Consider the following 24,360-nt stretch of genomic DNA (forward strand, 5'->3'; position numbering starts at 1 on the left):
GGTGGGGGACATGAAGAACTATGCCCTTATTACCAGTGTTATGAGGCTGTGAGCCTACTGGCCGGCTGATATTAGGTGGTTCATGATTCATAAAATTTATCGATCAAGACCGTTTTGTTATTTGAAAAAAAAGAAAAAGAAAATAGTGAGGCAGCTCTACCTTTGGATGGTTTTGGTTAGATGTTGAATTTCTTATACTCCGTACTTGTTTTCTATTGAAATTTCTACTAAGACCTTATTTCCAAAATCCGGGATCTTTCCTTCGATAATATTAGGTTAAGCTGATATTACTTTTAAGGATTGAATTTTAAACACTCTTAAATCGTTTGCTTTGATTGTCAAAATGTTACTAAATTAAGCTGTAGAATTTCTGATCATGTAACCTTCATCAATATAGTGAGCTTTTTAAATTACTTAGAATACTTTTTGGGGTGAACTTTTCTAAGGATCTTTTTTTATTTTTAACTTTCGCAGCTAAATTCAGCTATAGTGTTTTTCTCCTTAATTATTAAATATATACTGGCTAAACAAGATTTTATATTTTTAGATCTTGAGCATTTTAAAATCTTGATAATCAAGTTTAATTTTTTTAATTAATATTTGTGGCAGGGGTTGTGTTATTTGTACTCTTAAAGTAGGGTGAATTAGTTCTATCCCCCTTTTTGGAAATAAGGGCAGATGGAAAAGTTACATGCTTATGAGAATGGTGTAGTTTCAACAAATCACCTTGATTATGGCAGTGATGGGTCTTGCCAATCAGAAACTTGCAATATTTACGAAAGCAAGACTTTGGGTGATGATATCATTGATGATTTGGATTCTTATATGGAGGACATAAATGACCGTCTAACCATCTCAAGAATGGTAAGTGATTCAATTATCAGAGGCATGATTAATGCTGTATCACAAGAGGCTGCTGAGGTCGTAGGTGCTAAAGAATTAGAAGTAGCTAGGCTGAAGGAAGTGCTCTGTCGAATTGGCTACAGTGAAATTGATGCATCCATTACCCTGAGTAAGCATGATGATATAGAATTGCAGGAACATGGTATAAAGTCTCTTGGTGTAGTTAATCTGTCTGTTAAAGAACAACTGGAAAGGCTTGGACAATGTATTGCAAAGGCTGGAAATTTTGAAAAGAGCTTAATAATGAAAAATGATTTGGATGAAGCATTTTATTGTCTTAAAGCTACACTAAAAGCTTTGTGTCAACGTGTGAATGAAATTGTTTATCCACCAGAATCTTCTGTAGAAGAGTGGAAGGTGGAGTTGGATATCTGCCAAAATGTGGAGGCAATGGTGTTCAGCTCTGTTGTTCAGGGTTTACAATGCGAATATGAAAAACAGATTTGGGATGTTAGTAATAATTTAGTGTTGAATGATAGGTTCAATGTAATTTCAAGCCTACGTCATGAACTAGACTCCATCCAAAAGTGTTTTGTTGGACCTGAAGTTGGGAATCTTAGTTCACAAGGGTCTGCTGAGATGGATCATTTTCATCGTAAGGTTTCAAGCAATCATGGTTTACCATCTGCTCAGCTTTCGAATGGAAATGGTAACGGTGAGGAGTCTAAAGTTTTTCTTCCTGAGAATTTTGAGACTTCTCCACTGAAACACATGACTAAACAAGATCTCTATCAGCACTTTAGGACCGTGATAACTGAGATGAAACGGGGACATGAGTCTACTGTGCAGCAAATGACAGATGTAAATTTTTCTTTGAGGCGTGAACTTCTGAAAGAGCGGGAACTCATGAAGGAAAAAGGATCTTTTGCGGCATTTAAGAAGGATAAGGATTTCGAAAATTTGAAGAAAAAGATTCCAGAGGTTATTGCAAAGTTGGATGACATTGTTAGGGAAAATGAAAAATTGTCTGAGTTTTGTAATCATTCCAAGGACACAATGGGTAGCCTACTTACTGAAAATTGTCACCTCAAGAACTTACTCCGTGGACAGATAATAGAACATTCTAGGGCTGAGGAGAATCTTCAGAGAGATCACAAGTCTGCTATTTCTGATGAACATATCAAAGCATCTATTAGTGAAGAGGTCTACAAATGCATAATTAGGGAGATGGATGGACTGATCAACTGTACCTCTGAAGATGGTGATGTGAAGTCTAGAATCACACAAGATGTCTGTGGGACTCATGGAGATTTTCATCCTGTTGTAATTGCCAGTGAATCAGACTATGAAGAGTTTTCATGTTTGCAGTCTTCTATTATACAACAGATTAACGGAATAATTTACCAAGAAGCATTAGAAGATATGTCAATGGAACTCACTGGGTTAAAGGACAGATGTCTAACGGACAGCAAAAGTTTGGATTTTCTTCAAAGGAAAGTCTCCGAAATAGAGAACGAATTGGCAATGAAGGTTGAAGAAAATATAGATTTGAAGCATCAGGTTCTTGTGCTTGAAAGTTCAGTCAAAGAAAAAGAGAAATCATTGCTTGAAATTACAGTTCTCCTTGAGAAAGACAAGGTGCAGTTTACAGCGGAGCTTGATAAGTTATTACACTTGAGAGCAGAACAGGAGGCTCTTATATCTGACAAAAATGAAGAATTAGTTTTGCTGAAGGGCAAAATGGAAGACTATCTGAAGCAAATAGACTCTTATACACTTGAAGTGGACAATTTGAATCAAGGGCTTAAATCGTCTGAACAAAAGTTGAGGATGTCTAATGAAGAGAAGACAAAGTTAATATCAGTCTTAGAACTGAAGCAAATTGACATGGAATTAATGAAGGATAAAGACGATGTACACATTAAGCATCTGCAATCTCTATGCCATGTTATCCAGGGATTATCTAAGTCATTTGGCGATTTTGAACTCAGAATAAAAGAAAGTATTGGCTGGCACAATGTGAGGTACACATGTTATTCTTTCTTGTACTTCATATCTTGTATATTTATGTGTGTATATATATGTATATCTGTACTGTTGTAATTACTTGTACTACTAGAAATTATTACCAAGTTAATAGGCTTATTCTTAATTTGATTAAGATTAGAATTGAATAATAGTGACTCTAAATTTTTGCATAAATCAAAGGGGTTGTTTAATCTTTAGGCAGTAGATGCAATCAATGAAATTTGATTTTTCAATCATTATCATAGTTTGATTGACAATATATTTTGCAACTTTATGTGGAGGTCAATTTGATAGTTTACTGATGCGTATATCTTCTGACTCCTTTCTTCTTTATCTGTCATAGCAATCCATGTGTTTCAATTTTGTACTACTTTATTGTGTGATGGTATGAGAAATTGCTTCAATTCCATATATTATTCAAACCATCTCAAATTCCAAAAAGTATTAATGCGTAAAGATATTTTGTGAACAAGAAAGAAATCTTGTATCTTAAAATAACAAATAAGAAGTATAATACTACTCATATGTCTTTCGAAAAATAATTGTCATTTTGTCCCATTGATCAGATTTAAGAAATTACCATGATTTTACCAAAACATGCAAAGATACTTGAACACAATACAACTAGTTTTGAACATATCAAAATAGTTTATGCCACTATTTCTCAAACATAGATATGCTAATGCCCCCCACCCCCCCTCTTTTCATCTGTTGTCATTGGGTGGGGTTGCATCCCCCCCCCCTTTTTTTTTTCTTGTGACCATTTTTAGCTTACTTTATTCTTTTGGAAGGAAGATATTGTACAGTGGTTATTTTGGAAACTAATTGGAGCTTTTAGATGTTATTGTAGGTGTTGAGACACGAGTATGTAATGCCTGCATTAATTTTGCATATTTTCAAATGTTTCTTTGGAGTTAGTTATCTCTGAAAGATAATGAATAATTTAATCTTTGTGTAGGCTGGAGAATTCAGCCTTTCAGTTACAATCTCTGATTCCCAAGGTTAATGTGCTCCGACGGACGGGTTTCTTATACAAAGAAAGGCTGGAAAAGAAGTGTTCTGATCTTCAGAAAGCTGAATCTGAGGTATGTCTTATTCTGATTTTTTTTTTTTCGCAATGTATTGTGGCGGATCTTAAAAGAGACGATGCATGCCCCATACTTTGCTATCCTCTAACATCTACTCCCTCTGGTTCTACATAACCATCACTTGTTTATGCATTAACTGTCAATGCCTGCTGTGTTGGAAAGTCCTGATATAAGCTAATATTGGGAAATATGAGTCTAGGGAATGTGTAGAGTGCCAGAATATATTGTTGTAGATTATATTACGGAGTAGGTGATTTTGGGAAATTTAGGTGTTGCATTATCATTATTGCACTTTGACCAGAAAAGAGGAAGGTAGAGTGGGGGCGGGGAAAAATTGAATTAACTATGAGTAATTAGTTTTGTTATAGCCTAAAACCAAATTAAAAAAATGGAGGAAGTATAACTTTTAGGAAATATATTTAATGCTTAAATCATCCCTTATCATAATCATATCTTTCTTGCTGTATTAATAAATTTTTATACAATTTGTTGTTTTGAAAAATCACATTTGGAAAAAAAAAAAAAAGTAACAATATCCTACATGATAAAGGAGTAATCCCCTTCCCCCTCTCTCTCTATCACATATAACTCCGTAATAAGTAAAAAGGTCAATGTTGAAATTATAACTGTTCAATTTCTTGCAGAACAAATTGACGAAAAAATCATGATTCAATTTGGGTCCTCTATAACTTTTGGTTTATTTACCATCTTATTTGTGATTTGGATGTAGGTGGATCTTTTAGGGGACGAGGTGGATGCTCTATTGAGCCTTCTTGAAAAGATATATGTAGCACTTGATCATTACTCCCCAATATTGCAACATTATCCCGGGGTAAGTTCTGTGCTTAATTTCTTTTGCTTGCCCATGATTCTGAAACTTAGTGTGGATCCCACCGAGATGCATCCTTGCCTTACTTCAAGAATGCGTAAACAAGTAAAAAAGACTGTTTTGATATAACCCAAAAGGATTTTATATTGTAAAAAAATTAACTGTCTAAGGTAGCCATTTCTTTGCTATAATTGAAATAATTGCTGTAAACAAAGATCTGTATGTATTACACAAGTACTATTATTAAAATTATAACTTAAATACCATAAAGAGGGTGTGCATATCAAACTATGTAAAGGCTAGTAGAAGAGGTAGACAAACATTATTTTATATATACACAAGCGAATGAGGAATAAGGTGGTTGGAAATTATCTGGCTTGGCTTGGTCTTGTGGAAAAGATATGTTCTTGTAACCTGAGGCTATGTGATCAATTCCGTTATATCTTGAGAGGTCCAAGGTCCTACAGGAAAAAGGAAAGGAATATTAAAATTTATGTCTCTCTTAATTGTAGAAGTTGAGTCTAAACTTTGTTGGTCATGGATTGTTAACTTGAGGACGTATTTCGTGATCTTATTCTTCCATTAGGAGTTGTTTGTACTAGGCATCAGAGGACTAGGTTTTAACATTCAACTATTCCCTTGATTTTCAAAGTTCACACAATTTGATTTTTACTAACCCAACGCTCAACTTTGACCATTAATATTTACTATGTATTTAAATTTATACTAGTAAAAATTATTAAAAGTTGAAATTGTCGAAGTATACATCAAAACAAGTCTAACAAGATCCCACATGAGTTGGATTTTCCTACTTTATATATCACAAAAATAGTCAAAGGGGATTACATGAATAGTAAGTACATAGTGAATAAATTAGGAGATGGAGGAGTATTTACATTACTAAATTTTTTTTGTTTTAGCCACTTGGAGCTAGGAAGTTTCTTATATATCAAGGTTTTCTTTTTTCTTTTTTATTTTTTTTTTCTTTTTAAATATCAGTTTTAGCTTATAAATAGGACCTGATTTTTATGCTTTCTCTCAATTGTATGTTATGGATTACTACGTAATTTAATTTTGTGGGAGGTTTCTAACTCAATCTGAGGACTTACACTCCTCACCTAAAGCCTAGACTAAAAGGATAAAATTAGGCTTTTATTTGCAGTCAGCTAGATGGATCCTAGAGCACCAAAACCCATCTAGAGGGATTATACTGCCTAACTTATTAGTGTGCATGGTGTATGAACCCATTTTCTTTCTACTTATGATGAATTAGCTCAAATACCAAATTCAATTATGCCCTTACTGCCCTAGATCCTTCTGGTCTATCATAAAATTTCATCCTCATGAATTTGAAAATTTCTTATTTAGTGCCTTATGCCTACTCCAGGCATTTCTATCTTTTTTATCTCTTCTTTCCCTTTACCTTGTCAACAACTGCATCCCATTTGTAACCTTTACTCCTCTGAAATGGGATTCCTGCAATATCCTCAATCTTGTATTTCTGAATTAGTATTTGAAATGTTATCTGTGAGAAGAAAATTTCCTAGTAACAAATTTCTAAATATTTAGAAAAAAAAATTCTTAGGAAACTCCGTTCCAATAATATTGCGACAAGGATGAAATTGCGCATCCCAAAGCACGTTTTATATGTTAAATATCTATATTTGTACAAGAGTAAAAATTATAAAATGTTGATATAGTGAAAGTATTTATGAGACGAATATAACAAGATTCCACATGACTATATTTTGCTTAATGTATAAATCATATTATATGGTCAAACAAGAGTGATGAATAGTGCAAAAGTCCAATTGTTGCAATAATATTGGAACAGAGGAAGTAAATAGATATCAGATTAATCATGTGTCAAAAGTATTATTGTATTTGTCTTAAACAGAATTTTATATATATGTAGGATCATATGAAATATAATATCAGTCAAAGTATGACTTGGAAGTTAGAATAATGAAAATTTTCCAATCCTATGGCTATAGTTATGGACGGAATAATTTTCATATATGATTTCATTATTTCAGTTTGATCCCTATTGATTTTTCAGCAGAGTTCTGGTTAAACCCTTTTTTTTTATTTTCTATTTTGTGATCATAACTATTTTTCCAAAATGTGCAGATCATTGAGATTCTAAAGCTTGTTAAAAGAGAACTAAGTGGAGAGGCAGTAAAGGCTGGTTGACTGCCAGTTGCTTAGATATCTTCGAGATGTTTCCATTGGCTATTGCTTGATTGGTTGTGTTTATACGTCATCCAATTATTCAAGTGTATATAGTCTGTCAGCTTAAGCAATACTCAAGTTGTTACGTCTCAAAAGTAGAGAGAGAGAGATGCTCTTCATGGAACAGTTTTGAAACTCTAGGCCACCCCATAAGCTCATCCCTTTCTTCTGCCCCTCTTCTACTTGTTTCTCAGTCTTTCTTAGCTCTCCATGGATCATTCTTCATCCACTCCCTTCTCACGCCTGGATCTTGTCCTTCATCTGCTCAATTCTAGCCTAATTTGATGCAAGCTTCATTATACAGTGGTGTGCCTTGGTTGGCATGGCACTGGGTGTCCTTGGCCAACTGTGCACATGACGATCTGCTTGGTTAGTTCTCTCATCTTGTCCATATTGTGTATAGTTTTTGTTAATCTTGGATTCATTAGCAGAGCTCCAATCACAAATTAGGTATGATTTGTAATTTACATTTTTGCCTTTTTTTGCTGTTATCTTCCTGTCTGAGCAATGCACTTTTAATTTTCAGTAGGGTAAAAGGCGGTAGTTTGCTGTTATTTTTCTGCTGTATTCCTTTGGACTTTTTATTAAGATTATTTTCTAGTTCTTTCCTTTGGTATATGAGCATTTTGGAACCGCTTACGTTACCTGTACCTTTTTATCTGTTCTACTTTTTTGTTTAGTGATTCTGAACTAGTTTTGTCTGATTTACTCTTCTTGATTTGGTATCAAATTTTGGTGAACGTGTTTTCGAGGACCATTGTCTATTGGTTCTGATTCTCTTTGGCTTCAAATAACTAATATTTGCTCGTCTCAGTAGTTCCTACTCTTGCTCGTATTCTGGGGGAAAAAAAAAAAAATCTACCATGCTTTGCTCAATTGGATGATCTGGTTGAGCTTTAATTTTTCAGCAACAAATGTTCATAAGGTTGCCCATTTCTCTGATTTCCACTGCAACTTCGCTGCTGAACACTTTCTCCCTAATATTTAATTTGTGGAATTGTGGTTGTTATTATGGTATTTGATTCTCACTTGCTGATTTCAAATCTGTTTAGTTGCACACTTTACTGTTGTAGTTGGCATGTAGAATTCAGTGTGTCAATTGGTTTTTGACTATTCTTATGGTGGCATTTAATTTCTGTCATACTATGCCCACTAGTAATTTCTGTGGATTAGCCCTAGGAGGTAGAAGAAAGATTATTAATTCCATCCTACTTTCCTGCTGACTTACCTCCTCCTAGAGCATCACCGGATGGAAAAAAGAAATTTTGGTTATCTGCCTTATATTTGACAGGATACTCAGTTCAGTGTACCATACTACCATGTAGGCTGTTGCTGGGTTGTGGCAATTGCTAATAATTACTTTCAATTTCAGTTGCGATTTCTTTTTGCACCTTTAGCAAGGGTTTTACTACGCGTATGCTACTACTTCCTGAACTGTGATTAACTACTCTGTTATATCTTAGTAGGGCATGGCACTTTGCCTTTGTTTGCATTGTTCGACTAGACATTATACTTCCTCCTTTCATTGTTAGTTGCAACATTTTGACCAAAACTGTGAGAGCTTTTTTAGTCAAACTGTTGCAACTAAAAGTGAACGAAGGGGGAAGTATATCCTTGCCCATTATTGCAAAAATTCTGCTTAGTCGTCTCTTTTGTATGATGATATGCTTAGTATGGGCTATTTTGGTTATGACCAATGCGAAGTACTTGTAATTTGCTATCCTTTTACCTCTGTATTCCAGTTTCTTTGTCCTTATATTTCAGATATGCTCTAAGCTGTAAAGCTCCAGGTACATACATCTTTCGATGAAGATCACTAGCTAGAACATTCAGGGGGCCATAATGCCCTAAGCTTTTGGTGAAATTCTGTTTCTATAAGAAAGTATAAGCTTTAAAAACCACCTCTGCAAATTTTCAATAAAAGGTTAAAATAACATTAGGTTTTGATGTGTTTAAAAACTATAACAGTCGAAGACGCAGTAAGGGAAGATATAGGTTAATTAGAATGCCACATTGCCAGTGATTAGAGCAAACACTTATTTATGATAACTATACCTGTAAAACATTCGCAATAAACAGGTAAGTACTGAGCCCACCAATCTAAATGCCAATATTTTCATTCCTTTATTGCAAGTACTAACGCGTAATAGATAGCTCTATGTGAGAAGAACATTTTAAACCGTGTTCTCACATTGAGTACCAAAATTATTGGGATTTGTTAAACATCGCCCACAAATTACTACATAAAGCCCACAAAATTCACTTGGTTTGCCAAAATTGCCCTTGACCTTAAAAAAAAAACACTCACACTCTCATCACTCACACTCTCATTGCTCATCTTCTTTCAACCTCTCTAAAAAAAAAAAAATTCAAATAACGGCAATGTCGAGGCGGCAAGGCAAGGAATTGGCGGCGGCGGCGGAGGGAAGGATGTCCCAAGGAGGAAAGGTACATTTTGTTTAAAAAAAAAAAAAAAAAAGGGAAAAACCGCCGTGAACGCGGTGGGGCGCCCTGGCTGGACGCCCAGCCAGCGGTGGTGGCGCCAGATGCAGACGCCGCCACCAGTTGGCTGGCGCCTGGGCTGGACGCCACGGCCACGGTTGTGGCGTTTATTCTAGGCGCCGCAGCCGTGGCTGTGGCGTCCAGCCCAGGCGCCAGCCAACTGGTGACGGCGTCTGCAGCTGGCGCCACCACCGCTGGCTGGGCGTCCAGCCAGGGCGCCCCCCCCCCCATTTTTTTTTTATTTATTTTTTTTTTTTTTAAAAATTGTTTTTAATTTTTTTTTTTTTTTGTAATATAATTTTGAATTGTTTTTATATTTTGTTGTTTATTTTTATAAATTTTTTCAATTTCGTTGTATTTTTTCTACGTTTATATTTTGTTTACAATTATTTGTATGTTTTTAGTTTATTTGATTTGCGATGATGATTATTTATCGTATAAATTTTTGTATGTTTATATATTTTAAAATTTTGTGTAGAATTCACTGGGTCGTCATGGTGCGGGGAAGAATATAGAGTTTCTTAGTAGAAGTTATTCAGTGGAGAGGTCGGGGCATAGACATGTCAGATCCCGTGGTATTTCGGCCTCAGTTCGTAGAGAACGGATCCACCGTCGGGATGAGGATGACGATGACGATGATGATGCTGAGGAGGGTGACCAGGAGGAGGAGCAGGAGGAGGGCGCAGATGAGGATGAGGATGTGGACGATGGCAGTGGACCGTATGATGATTACGGTCCATTCAGTCAGAGGGTTGATGACATGTACGAGACGCATATGGTGGAGGTGCGTAAGGGTAGGGGTGGTAGGTTTGTTAGTAGATCTGGCACATCATCTGCGTCCACTGTATCTGGGGCAAGCAGGAAACGGTCGAGGGCCGGTAATGATTCTTGGGTTGTTAGGAGTGAGGTGCCCGGTGGGCCTGTTGACGGGAGTGTGATTCCTAGCTTTCTAGGACACATAGCTGCCCGTATTTGGGAGGACCAGGAGAGGCCTTCAGTTACGGGGTTGTTGAAATGTCATACCCGGGAAAAGACTTGTAGCTTTTTGCGTACATGGCTGAGGCCTGGCCGGCGGAGAGCGAGATGTTCGAGCGACTGGAGGGCACTGGGGTGAAGCACGTTCATGCCACCATGCACGATAAGATTGACAGTACGCTGATCACGGCTTTCATTGAGCGATGGCAGCCGGATACAAACTCTTTCCACCTTCCGTTCGGTGAGATGACGATCATGTTACATGACGTCGAGGCCATTCTGGGGATTCGTGTTGAGGGTAAACGACTTTGTGCTGTGGCTGATGCGGATCAGGCAGATTCGCTGGCGGAGTTGTTGGCGGTGGACAGGGCTGCACTGTACACCGAGGCGCTAGGTGTTTGGGAACACGGAGGTGTGAAGATCGCATCCGTGTTGCAGCGGTGTTTGTACCCGAGTGCACGTAGGACGCCCGACGCACAGCTGAGTGCTTATGTTTTTCTACTCCTCGGATGTACCTTGTTTCCGGATAAGAGCGGCGGAAACAAGCTCAGGCCACGCGACATCGTAGAGGCGTGTGACCCCGACAGTGTAGGCCAGTTTTCCTGGGGATCGGCTACGTTGGCGTATTTGTATCGCCAACTAGGATTTGCGAGTCGGGCTGACGCGGCAGGTATCACCGGGTGTCTGACTCTATTGCAGACCTGGATATACGAGTACTTTCCTGCATTGCGACCACATCGTGACTCAGTTCCTATTGATGAGGGGATGCCGCGTGCTTGTGCGTGGAGTCCGCGCTCGGAGAAGAAGTCCGTTGACCGCCTCCGATCGATACGGTTATTTCTGGACAGGCTGTCCCCCTTAGAGGTAACGTTTATTTATAGAGTCTACATTTTATTATTTGCACATATTATATTCATGTTATTAAATTTTATATGTTGTTATTGTACAGGTGAACTGGATGCCTTTCGGCCCGAACCCTAGTGTTAGGGTACCCAGGACCCTGTACACGGGACTCATTCAGTATCGTGACATCGTCGAGGCGTACATGCCCCAGCGTTGTCTTCGCCAGCTTGGATTTGTCCAAGTTGTCCCTCCTCCCCCGGCGTGCCCGATGAAGGCGGTCCGACCTGCATCGTCGAGGGACTACGTCGTGGAATGGCCGGATATCATGACCGGGACGTGGGACCAGTTTCCGATGGTGGCCCGCTTATGGACTGCGGAGTTGTAGCGGCCGCCCTCTGGGGTTACTCCCATGTGTGACCATTACTACATGGAATGGTTCAACCGGTATTCGCACCCGAGGTTGATCGCTGATCTCGACCACAGCGATGATGATTATGTGCCACCGCCTACTGCCACGGAAGCGGTATGTCTTTTATTATATTTATCGTTGTCTTTTAATTAAGTTTTATTTGTTGTTATTGTATTTAATCTTCTGTTTTTTGTTGTATGCAGTGGATGGGAAAGATAATGCAAGACGTACAGAAACTCTCTCTTGAGAAGGACAGCATGAGTGCAACAGGGAGAGCTGTTGTTGATAGTCTGGAACAGACCCTTGCGCAGTGGGAGTCGTCGTCGAGGAGGGATTACTGATGGTTATTGTATTTTATTTATAGAGCATTATGTTGGACATTATGTTGTAAAATTGTAACATTTTAGATTGTTCTTTTAGCTTCCAACTTAAACATATTATCAGTGCTGTTTTTAAATTTTGATATAACCGTTCGTGGATCCGCGCAACTTACCCATGCAACATATAGAATGCAGTAAGCAATACAATATAAAATATTAATGTTCTCATTAAAAGAGCAACGTACAAATAAGATTACAAATAAAGAATGTAAACATGAAAAACTAAAATGCAGCTAGGGTGTTCCATTCGTGGATCCGGTCATTATATAGCGCATCCCAACCCTCTACGCTCGCTGTGCGAATGTTGTACCACCGAAGTATAATCGGTGGCACCGGAAAATCGGTTGACATGTCTAGTCGGATGAAATGTCTGTATGACGACCCAAGAAACGCAATAGCTAGCTCTCTGACCGGTGTGGTGACAGTCTCACGCGACCGCCAAGGGAGAACCGTGGTACAAGGATAATAAGCTTGACTATGCACTCCCAGGCCGAAATGCATGACTGCGCATTTGTAAATGTTTGCAACGACAAACAGATCTAGGGGCGTGTCAAAATAATGATTTTCACCGCAAGGTCCACCTCCCCACCGGATACGCCGCAGAGCGCCATCCAAGTCATCCTGGTACACATGACGATAAACATTTTGGTTAGAGGCAATTTCGCTGTACATCAACTCACGCACCAAACCGTAGTTGTCTTCGCCCATTTGAAAAACATCAGCCACGACCCGGAATCCGAAGTTACCATCTCCGATTACATCATTCCACCCTTCCAAGTACGACATGATGATCGTAGGTATCCTTTCCTTGTACGGAAACTGATCAACATCGTTTCTTCCTATTCACCATATAATTAATTATAGACAGTTAAGAAGGCAGGAGTAACACTTTAAAACTATGTGCAATAAAAACAACCAAAACGTACCAGTTCTCAGGGGCATATTCACAGACGATGAAGATTGACTACGACTAGATGACGATGTCCGACCACGAGAACGACCACGACCAAGACCACGGATATACTCAAACGCACTCCTGTTCCGCCGTTGTCGACCTCGAGGACGGTCAACTCCTTCTGGTTCCTCATAATCTAAGTTAGACGGGTGGAACATGTCATGAAGTACATGAGTAGCGTCACGAATAATAGAAGGATGGCTGGAGGACACTCGGTCGTACATCGAACGGAACTGCTCCAACTCCTCCTGTTCACGGTCGGCCGTTTGATTGTCTGCATGCTCACCAATAACAAGCGTCCTCCAGAATGAATGGACCTGATCAACATGTAACGACGCCCTTTCTTCTGTAATAACGCGGTGAATGGTGCATGCGCAAGGTAATCCATGAGTTACTGAAATAGTACACCCACACCGAGTATACACTTCGTCAGCCAAGTCCCTCACCCTGTTCAGCTCAGTGAGAATCAACCCCAAGCAGTAGTGCGACACACGACCTTGGAGAATCTTAAATATAAAATGGCTATACATCGTACCATGTCGTCGTCTGGAGTCCTCTAGAGAGTTCCTGATGTCGTTCTTCTGAGTTTCAATTGACTTGTTCAGTCTAGCGAACAGTGTATCCAAAGCAGCGGTCGATGAATCAATCCAGTCCTTGGTAGCTCTATGAGCGCTCTCAACTCTACATGTTGTAGTGTTCCCAAAATGAAGTACCTGGTTTGTCCAATATTTGACAAACTTTTCCCTGTGAGGGACCCATTGATGCATCACATAGTCCACCAGTGCCGGACACCACTGGTACGAATCCCTGAAGTTAGCCAATGCTCGCTCATACGCTTCCTCTGTGGTAGCCTGTAGGATCTTCCGCCACTTACCATTCACCAATCTCTCTGCCATTTCCAAATTCTTCTTGAAAAGGTTGTAGGCTTTCACTTTCACGCAGTTGTTGATGTGCCATGTGCACAATAAGTGGTTCAATTCGGGAAACAGCTCTGCTATGGGGGCAAAGAGACCTCCCTCACAGTCGCTGACGATGGCTGCTGGATGAACATTAGGCCCGATGTAGTTTCTCAGCTTCTCCAACACCCAATAATAACTTGGAGCCGTCTCATCCCTGATGATTGCATGACCAATCAGAAAGTTCTGGTTCGTTGGAGCCATCCCAACCATCTCAACCAGAGGGAACTTGTACTTGTTTGTCTTGTAGTCGATCAAAATCACAAATGGCCAAGACTTGATCATATCAGCACAATCAGGATGCACAAGGAAAAGATGAGTCACCTCCGCTGTATCTTCATCAGAATCAAACCAGAACAGGTAACCACGTGATTGTGCCTGGTGTAGCAGCTGCTGTATAGGGTTCCTTCCCTCTGACCGTTCAAACCTGAGTTGCTGTCTGACGTTGTAGATGTGTCTTCGGTTTGGATGGTCTTCTGGAAATTTCTCTAACACAGATGCTAATATTTTAGCAGGCTTCACTTGAGCATCACTCATTTCTTTCACAACTAGTTTCGCAGCAGGACTTAAGCCGCTCAGTTGTCGATGACCCTCTTCATATACTATCATCTCATGGTTGTGATACCCCCATTTAGAGTAACCTCTCACTTCCAAACCGTCACGACTCCGTAGTTGTCGAACCTTTACTCTGAACTCACACCCACAACCTTTCCGCTTTGTGTCAAACCGAGTGGCTGTACGAAAATCTCTTTCTTCTCTTTTGCGATAACGGTCACATCTCAAAATGCGATCCATTCTACCATCCCGTTGAGATTTATGAGTTGCTACTACCAAGCAAAATCCAGCTGCAATTGCAACCTGTTTTGCCCAATCAATCGCCTGTTGAGCTTCTTCGAATGGACCATCATGTCCAAATATCCCACTGTAATCATTTCCGTCTCCACCATATTCCTGCATCAATTATATATTACAATAAATACATTTAACGGATAATACATTTAATTTCTATATTTCCACAGAATTAACACAAAAAAAAACATAATTATATATAATCAAACTTAATTTTTATAAAAACCCAATTCGAATTTTCAAACTAAATTTAAAAATATACCATTTCGAATTTTCAAATTTAATTTTAAAAAAACCTATTTCGAATTTTCAAATTTAATTTACAAAAAACCCATTTCGAATTTTTTTAAAAAATCATTTTCGATTTTTTTTTTTTTTACAAAAAAATTAAATAAAAAACAACAACAAAATCAAAAAAGAAAAAAAAAATTAATTATTAAAGGTGGCGTCTGCCAGGGCTGCCACAGCCACTGGACTGGCGCCTGGCAGGGCCGCCTCACCCAGTGGAGTGGCGTCTGCCAAGGACGCCAGTCTGGTGGTCTGGGCGTCTGGGCTAGACGCCATTCTGGTGGTTCTGGCGTCCGGCTTGGACGTCCAGGCTACGGTTTGGGCGTCCACCCTAGGCGCCGGAGCCACTCCGACGGTAAACCGTGAATTTTAACGGTGACTTACCTCGTTTTCTGTCGACGACGACGTACCTCCGGCGTCCCCCGCATCTCCGGCCTGCCATCCGGTCTTTCCCGGCGAGCCAGTACGGCTCCACATTTTTTACACCGAGATTATTTCAATTTTAGAAAAAGGACATAATGATCAAATCATATCATATTTGTGGGCTTTATATGGTAAATTGCGGGCGATGTTTAGCGTTTCACAAATTATTTCCCGTAAATATGAGCTAGTGTTACTTATTATGAAAAAAGGCCATTATTATTACCCAGAAAACTGGAATTGATGATTTGATGCTAATGACATTGGATCCCCACTTTAGAGAAGACATGGACATTGACAAGGACATACTTGTATTTTTATTTGATGGCCTTTAAAGTGGCCCCTTAAAATGTTAGTCCATTAGACGAGGAAGTAATATAATAAAGCTTAAATACTGAAGTAAACTGATGGAACTGTTATTGCTTGAATTATGTATTTATGTTGCTTTCTTCAAAAAAAAAAAAAAGTATTTATGTTGCTTTGTTGATGATGGCAGATTGGTCATACAATAAGGCACAAGTTTTAGGCCTTGTTTAGTTCACCTTATTTTTACTTATTTCAGAAAAAATAAGTTCAGATCAGATCAGACTAGAAAAAATAAGTTCAGATCAGATCAGAAAAGTTCAGATCAAATACAAATTATTATTATTATTATTATTATTATTATTATTAATAAATAGCACAAATAATAAACGATAATAGTTAAAATTTCATTATAAGCTCCAAATCATAAACGTTTACAAATATGTTAGTGTGCTTGTATTTTTCAACCACCTTTATGCTTTTGCTAAGAAAATATTGCATGGATGACAGCTTTTAGGACAATGTTACTTCCTAGGATAGACTGATAGAGTTATATTGTCATTTCCTAAAACAATATATTATTGAATAAAAATAGTATTGTCAATTTCTATAACAACATACTCCCTCCATCCCTTATTGATAGCCTCTTATGGGCAATTTTCACGGGAAGTAATAAGCAAAAATAAGTAGTAAAGTACATTGAAAAGATAAATTTACATTGGATATGAAAAAAAGTAGACGGAGGGAAATAACAAATAGGATGAACATTTTGGGAGTAAAATTTAGCCAAAAATGACTATCAATAAGGGACGGAGGGAAAACATAATACTTTGCTTTTTCCTAGAAACACCCTCTTCAGATCAAAACAATAATACTTGATCAAGTGGTTTTAAAAAAAATATTTGAATATCTTCTTACAAAATATTACTTTTTTTTTCTACAAAAAAAAAAAAAAAAAAAAAAAAAAAAAAAGCAATAATAAATGAGCCTAACGTTTCCTATACAAAAAAATTAATATCTTCGTACAACATATTATGTATATTTTCATTTTTTTTTAATTTCATATTTTTGATAACAAACCTAATGTTTCCCATAAATAATTTTTTTTTAATTTCATATTTTCTTTCCTCCTATTCTATCAAATACTTTTGCTTTATACAATTTTTTATTCTTCCACTTACCCCAAAAGCTCCATATATTATTACGTTTACCAATTTTTCCTAAAACTCCCCACATGTAGAAATGGAGAAGGTATTTAAAATCGAAGGGAGTATATGTATAAGGTTTTCAATAATAATAGCTACGCATTACTTTAATTAAAATTAGTACAAAATAACATAGAAAATGTTGATAGTTCAAACAAACGATAAAATCAAATCCGATACATCATAAATCCATATTATTATTTAAGAATTAAGGTATTTGAAAACAAGTCAAATCTCTTTTTTCTATATAGAAAAAAGCTATGATAAATTTAATCTGTAATTTAGTTTGCAAAAATTCATGGAAATAATCCCACCTTTGGGCCGTTCGTTTTTAATAATTCCACCTTTCAATTATTTTTTAATAATCCGACCTTTACCCCCTATTCTTTTTTAATGGTCCCAACCGGTCATGTAACCTGTTATAACAGGTTACATGACACGTGGCGGCCTGTGATTGGTCAAAAAAAAAGAATTGGGGGTAAAGGTCGGATTATTAAAAAATAATCGAAAGGTGGGATTATTAAATACGAACGGCCCAAAGGTGGGATTATTCCCATGAATTTTTCCATTTAGTTTTTTTAGGATCCCCATTTTAATACTTTCTTATAAAAAAAATTCATTTATGAAGTGGGATATTGTAAATAATAAAATTATCAAATATTTCAATTCTATTACCTTATACTATCTACTAATTTTAATACTTATAGGTTTCTTTAAAAAATTTGTAGGTCTATAATAATAATACTACTACTACTACTACTACTACTTCTACTAATAATAATAATAATAATAATAATAATAATAATAATAATAATAATAATAATAATAATAATAATAATAATAATAACAGATTTTTCATGAAATACCACTGAGTTTTTCGAAAATTCACTATATACCACACAAAATTTTTTAATTCACCATATACCATTCAGTTTATGCACGTTAGCACAAAATGCCATTAATGGTAACTTCCGTTAGTGTGCCGTTTGGGGTAAATTACCAATTCACCATATACCATGATTTTATGTTTTTTTTGCATGAAATACCATTTTCTTAAAATATAGTCGTTGAACAGTTATAACGGCTAGTTTGTGTAAATATATGTAGTTCTTGAGGGAGTCACGCACCAAGGCACACCTCTAAGAGCATTTGCAAAGATTTCCACAAACTCGAGATCATCATCATCATCGTCTTCTTTCGGGTCTTCGTATGTAAGGGTGCCAAACAAAGCATGTTGTTGTGGTAGGAAGTTTGCAATAAGAAGTTCTGATTCGGCAAAAAATCCACAAAGGTTGTACTACAAGTGTGATGTATGTGATACATTCAGATGGAGCAAGGGAAATGTTGATCAAAATGTCTCGTGGGGTTATGAAAATCAAAGCAGGGGAGGGATAGACACGCATGGAAGTGAGACCGTGTTGAAGCAAGAGTTGAAGGAGCTGAAGAAAATAGTAGCAAAACAACAAAAGATAGTGAATAAAAATAGGAGCAATTTTGTTTATGGTTATTGTGTTTGTAGCCTTGAAATGAAAAATGTAAGACAAAAATTTCGTTGCTTAAATAAGTTGCAATTCAATTGCTAACATTGTTTGCAAAAAAAATATGCCTATATAATTGTTGAGTACTTGCATTACATTGTTCACTAAACAACTTGACACTAAACACTTAAGATTAAATATTGTTCACCAAAAAATTACACTTGACAACCAGCTTCAACAATGCTAAGTAGCAGCATTTCTCTTCTTCCCCCTTGTGTTACCTTGCTGTGAAGAGGAAGCTGCATTTTCTGTCTTCTTCACTACTGCCTTTCTTGCCTTACAGGTCACTGCATTGTGTCCCAGTTCTTTGCATAGGCTGCATTTGTTGTTCTTGTGCCTCTTTCCTTTTTTTGCTTCATAAGGGGCTCTTCTCCTTTGCTTAGCTGGTCTGCCTACACTTCTTTTGCCTTGGGGTGGTGCAATTTCTGGCACATCAAGTGATGGCCAGTGAGTTGGATCAGCCATGGGGTGGATGTGGTCTCCATAAGTCAGTTTGTATGCAGCCCCCTTGTAGAAAGGTGACACAAAGTCACTGGGTTCAAGTCTCTAGTTGTAAATGACCCTGAGACCATGCTTGCATGGGATCCCTGATCCTTTCCATTTCCCACACCCACAAGTCATATTCCCAAGTGACAGGGAACTTGACATGGCCATCCCTCACCTCAAACTCTCCACCACCAGCTGCAGTGACATGGCAGAACCTAGACTCATCAGTCTTGATCTCCAACACCCCCTGTGCATGCTCTGTCAGCTGATTTGGTTCCATGTCCACTGCTTTATCGAACCTGGAACCCATCCTTTTCATGCACCAATTCCTGAGAGCTGAATTATTCCCAAAAAAGAAAGTCACAGGAAGCAACAACAAGTACACAGACATAACATCAACTCATTGTGGTACAAACAAACCAATTTGTATGCATTGAAATGAACAAAATAGGCACAACAGTTTACCTTCCAGCAATGTCAACACAGGCATGTCCCTGTTGGACTTTGTTATTGCATTGAATGACTCTACGAAGTTTGTTGTGTTATGATCACAACATACTGTCCTGTCAAACACGTGCACACTCCACTGCTCTTCCACATTTGTCAGGTAATCAAATGCTGCTGCATCATACTCTTTTATCTTGGACATTGCTTTTCCAAACACATATTCATTGTAGGCATTTGCAGCAACCCAAAACAACTTATGAAATGTTGTCCCACTCCATCCTGCACCCTTGCAATTTGAGTACAAATGCTGGCAGCATATTCTCCTGGTAGCTCTTGGGAACACCTCAAACAAAGCTGATTCAACCCCCTTAAAAAAACAAGACTAAGTTAGTAAAAAGCATCATCATCACAAATTAAAGACAAAGAAGAAACTTACCCTCATCCTGTTACTTATAAAAGTCCAGTCATCCTTCTGAGATCCATACTGAGCAAACAGGCACCTCAAGTTTCTGAAGAAATAAGTCCAGGAATCTATGCTCTCTGTGTTAACAATCCCATAGGCTAACACAAAAATCTCATTATTCCCATCAATTGAAACTGCAATGAGCATAATCCCTTTGTAATACCCACTTAAATGTGCACCATCTATTCCTATGATAGGTCTACAACCACCTAAGAATCCTTTCACTTGAGCTGCAAAAGATATGAAACAGGCCTTGAATTTCAAAATCTGATCCCCACTATCAGTCCATGTAATAAGAGCATATGACCCAAGATTTGTGGAATTTATCATTTCAGCATACTTTGGAAGAGCTGCATAGGACTCATCAAACCCACCATGTAATTGCTCCCTGCCTAAACTCTTCACTTTGTATAACAACCTCAACTTCACATGGATCCTGTACCTTCCATGCACAGTCTCTGTAATGAATCAACTGGGACATCTGGGTTTGCCTCTAAGTCTTGTAACAAATTCCTGCATAGCCATGCTAAAGAGACCATAGGATTCTCTTCCAGCCTCCCACAAGTTGCATGCTCTCCTTCTAGCTTCTTTATGGCCCAACTGAATTTGTCTCTCAGAACTGAAGCATGAATCCTCCAATTGCAATCCGTCATCAGACACCTTGCTATGTACCTTTGACTGTCAGCATGGTCAACTGAAACAGAGAAGCCCTCTTGTATGCAGTAATCTCTGAAAACCTCTAGAAACTGTGTTTTGGTTTCAAAAATCAACCACTCTTCAAGTTCAATGGATCCAAATGGTAAGTGAGACCAGATTTTACCATTTTTGTACATTTTGTCTAACACATGGGACCCATCTAAGTAATCCTCAAATCTCTTCTCAGGTATATTATCAGGAACATCTTCTTCTCTCACAATGTACTCATCCTCAATGTCCAACTCCATATCATAATCAGCCTCAACATCAGAAACTTCATAATCAGCATCTTCACTATCATCAGAAAGCCAAGCATCAGACTCAACATCACTTTCCTCAACAACCAATTTTTTTTGTACTAATGTTGATTTGCCTCCCTGCTGCATTTTTCTTCCCAACATCAAGCCCATACTTTTTTTGCTGTGCTTCTAGGCACCCTCCACTCTTTGGGTTTAAGCCTGGTTTGTGCTTTAGGCGGGGTTGGTTGCCTTGGTACATTTGGTGTTGGGTGTGGTGGTTGTGGTGGAGGGGGTGTAGGCTGCCTGGGTTGGTGTGTTGGTGTTTGTGGTGGGGAAGGATGTTGTTGGGAAACATTTGGTGGTGGAGGTGTGGGCTTTCTTTGTGGAGTGGGCTGTTTGCATTGAGTGGACTGTGTAGGGGGTTTTTTCTTCTTCTTTGGGGTAAGTTTTTTTCTACTTGAAGGGTTCTTTGGTTGAGATGTTTTTGTTTGTGAGGGTTGAGGTTGTGAATCCCCTGGAAAAACCTCATCAGCTGCTCGGGTAGCAAAGACCCTTACATAGTCAATCCCATCATCATCAGCATCCACAAAAGGGACCTCTACAGCCACAGTATATGCCTGCTGGGCCAAAAGCTGCTCCTCAGCTTCTGCTTCCTCTGCTTTCCTTCTATTCTCTTCCTCCATTATCCTAATATTTTCAGCCCTATTCTTCAAAGTTTTTGCCCAACTAGCTTCTGCAGACTCAAACACAAGAGATGGTGTTTCTGTCTCTTCTATAAACACTTCTATTTCACTCTTCCCTTCATTCCACTCCCACATTTTTAACATTGCCCCATCATCAACTAATTCTAACTTACGATTTGTTCTAGGTTTACTCACAAACAGGGTGAAGTATTTAGGGAGAAATACGTTCTGTTTCACTGAATCCTCAAACATATACTCAAACAACTCCATCAAATTGGTCTTATCAGTGTCATCCACCCTCACATCAAAAGTACCACCTGGAGCACGAACTAACAACCACATTGCACTCATCCTAACAACAACATTTACCAACAACACATTACATCACAATCCAAACTATAAATCGCATACAAAACAAAAAACTTCACTTTAACATAATTCAAATTCGCATACAACACATCAAACTTAACTTTCATATAATTCATATTCGAATTTAATAGCAAACAAACTGACACAGATGATCAATTTCCACGAAACCATAACCCTAACTCAATTTTGCAAAAAAACAACAAAATTAGAACTCGAAATGCAAATGGATAAGGATAGTAATACCTTGCGTATGATTAATCCACCAAAGTTGCGAACTTTGTGCGAAATTCAGTCACGAACACCACGTTGTCTCAGAAACCTCGTCAAACTGCCTCTAAGTTCAACCGTTGGTCCCAATTTGCTTTCCTAGTTGCAATTCACTTCACAAAATCGACAATTTGCAATTTTTGGATGGATTTTTAGAGTTGAAGATCAATGAAGACAAACAGAGAGTTTCTTCAATGGAAAAGAAGAAAGATGGGGGGTCAAATTTTTGAAGATGAGACGTTTTGTTTGGGAAAGTCAACCCTAACAATGGCGCCATTTAATGCGTAAGGGCATATTGGTAATTTACCCCAAACGGGACACTAACGGAAGTTACCATTATTGGCATTCTGTGCTAACGTGCACAAACTGAATGGTATATGGTGAATTAAAAAATTTTGTATGGTACATGGTGAATTTTCAAAAAACTAAGTGGTATTTCATGAAAAATCCGTAATAATAATAATAATAATAATAATAATAATAATAATAATAAATAATAATAATAATAATAAATAAAAATAATAATAATAATAATAATAATAATAATCATAACAATAATAATTAAACATTAATATTGATTAACATTAAAAGTAGAATATTGAAATAATTCAAATAAGTTCAAATCAGAAAAAATAAGTTCAAATCAGATCAGATCAGAAAAAATAAGTTCAGATCAGATCAGATCTAAAAATATAAGTTCAGATCAGATCAGATCAGAAAAAATAAGTTCAGATCAGATCAAATTAGAAAATATAAGTTCATATCAGATCAGATCAGAAAATATAAGTTCAGATCAGATCTGATCAGCTTAAATCAGGTGAACTAAACAAGGCCTTAATCAGTAAAAACAATTTTAACTTATTTAAAATAATTAAAATTCCTCAAAAATAATCACTTTAATAAAAATAATATTAGTTTAGCAAAATTAAAGTCCTTAGCCTTTTGGATTAAAGTACATATCAGCGTTGGACTTTAATTTATTCGGATGATTAGGTTAGATTAGAAAAAAATTTAGATAAGATTAAATAATAAATAATAAGCTGAAATAAGGTTTTGTAAATACAACCTATCCAGTGTATGTTTGGGGGTGAGGATGTAAAAGGTTAAAGATATGGCCATATGGGTAAAACGTTCTCTTACCATAAATAAGAGATAGTATAAAGGGGGGGGGGGAATTAAGTAACATCAAGTTTACAAAATGAGAAGGAATGAGACATGAGAGTTGCTTAAAAAATAGAGTTGCTTAAAAAATAAAAAATAAAAATAGACATGAGAGAGTGAGAATTTAAGTAATATTTGAGTCCTTTCCCTAAATATTGTTGGGAAATTATCTAATTATCAAATTACAACTAATCTTTTTTTAATTCCCACCATACCGTCCACGTCAGCTAAGGAAAAAAATCGGTTTTTTTTTTTTATCGGTCCAGCAACAAACCGCTACTTGAAGTAGCGATGTTATAGGAATAAACCGCTACTTCAAATAGCGGTTTCAATTTCGTAAACCGCTACTTCAAGTAGCGGTTTATCTCGAAACACTGCTACTCCAAGTAGCGGTTTCCTGCTATAATGTAAAAAAAAAAAAAAAAAAAAAAAAAAAAAAAAAAAAAAGTTCTTTCACGTTTTGTGGCGGTTTCCACGAAACCCTTAATTACAATAACAACACAAGTTTCTCAACCACCAAATTTGCACAGCTGGTACTCTATCAATTGCTATAACAACTGAACAAGATTATTATCAATTCCCTCCAAATAATATTCTCAGATTACACAAGATAATCACATAAATTATGATATAGCCAGTAAAATTCTGACAAAACCCAGATCAAATTGCACAAAACCAGCAAAACCCAGATCAATTATAGACAAAACCTAGATCACAAACTCAAAAATTAAGATGAGCGACAAGTCTATGAATGAAATTGAGAAAACCCCAGATCAAGAACAGACTTTTGAAGCAAACCCAGTTGATAATTCTCTAAAAATGACCAATTTAATTCAGCAACTTCCAAATATTCCAATAGTATCTGAATTCAAACCTCAACTGTGCATCACAATTTTGAATGTAAAT

General features: G+C 37.4%; 3 protein-coding genes across 3 annotated transcripts in view; 1 reads left to right on the top strand and 2 right to left on the bottom strand.

Annotated features, from left to right (window-relative positions):
- LOC110728804 (WPP domain-associated protein-like) overlaps nt 1–7,664 on the top strand; it is an 8,526-nt gene extending 862 nt beyond the window's left edge. Inside the window, exons 2-5 of the mRNA XM_021908457.1 lie at nt 610–2,867; nt 3,830–3,956; nt 4,690–4,791; nt 6,919–7,664. Of these exons, the coding sequence (XP_021764149.1) occupies nt 679–2,867; nt 3,830–3,956; nt 4,690–4,791; nt 6,919–6,981 (2,481 nt within the window). The 5' untranslated portion in view covers nt 610–678 and the 3' untranslated portion in view covers nt 6,982–7,664. The remainder of the gene's footprint in view (nt 1–609; nt 2,868–3,829; nt 3,957–4,689; nt 4,792–6,918) is intronic.
- An 11,162-nt stretch (nt 7,665–18,826) lies between these two features.
- LOC110728863 lies at nt 18,827–21,121 on the bottom strand. The gene is made up of 5 exons (XM_021908534.1): nt 20,482–21,121; nt 20,013–20,389; nt 19,595–19,943; nt 19,305–19,465; nt 18,827–19,189 (listed from the first exon to the last, which is right to left on the bottom strand). The coding sequence occupies exons 1-5, from the start codon at nt 21,119–21,121 to the stop codon at nt 18,827–18,829; spliced, it is 1,890 nt and encodes a 629-aa protein (XP_021764226.1).
- A 14-nt stretch (nt 21,122–21,135) lies between these two features.
- LOC110728865 (formin-like protein 16) lies at nt 21,136–21,999 on the bottom strand. The gene has a single exon (XM_021908535.1). It carries the CDS (start codon nt 21,997–21,999, stop codon nt 21,136–21,138), a length of 864 nt encoding a protein of 287 aa, XP_021764227.1.
- Nucleotides 22,000–24,360: the final 2,361 nt, after the last annotated feature.

The sequence above is a fragment of the Chenopodium quinoa genome, unplaced genomic scaffold (assembly GCF_001683475.1).
Source record: "Chenopodium quinoa cultivar QQ74 unplaced genomic scaffold, ASM168347v1, whole genome shotgun sequence".
Lineage (NCBI taxonomy): Eukaryota > Viridiplantae > Streptophyta > Magnoliopsida > Caryophyllales > Amaranthaceae > Chenopodium > Chenopodium quinoa.

Excerpts from the sequence above, each read along its gene's own strand:
- LOC110728863 (XM_021908534.1), bottom strand. The coding sequence starts at position 21,121 with ATGCAGCAGGGAGGCAAATCAACATTAGTACAAAAAAAATTGGTTGTT. Across the intron at positions 20,390-20,481 it reads ACAGAGACTGTGCATGGAAG|CTCTTCCAAAGTATGCTGAA; the intron begins GTACAGGATCCA and ends AGTCCTATGCAG. Across the intron at positions 19,466-19,594 it reads TGTGTTGACATTGCTGGAAG|CTCTCAGGAATTGGTGCATG; the intron begins GTAAACTGTTGT and ends GGAATAATTCAG.
- LOC110728865 (XM_021908535.1), bottom strand. The coding sequence starts at position 21,999 with ATGTGGTTGTTAGTTCGTGCTCCAGGTGGTACTTTTGATGTGAGGGTG.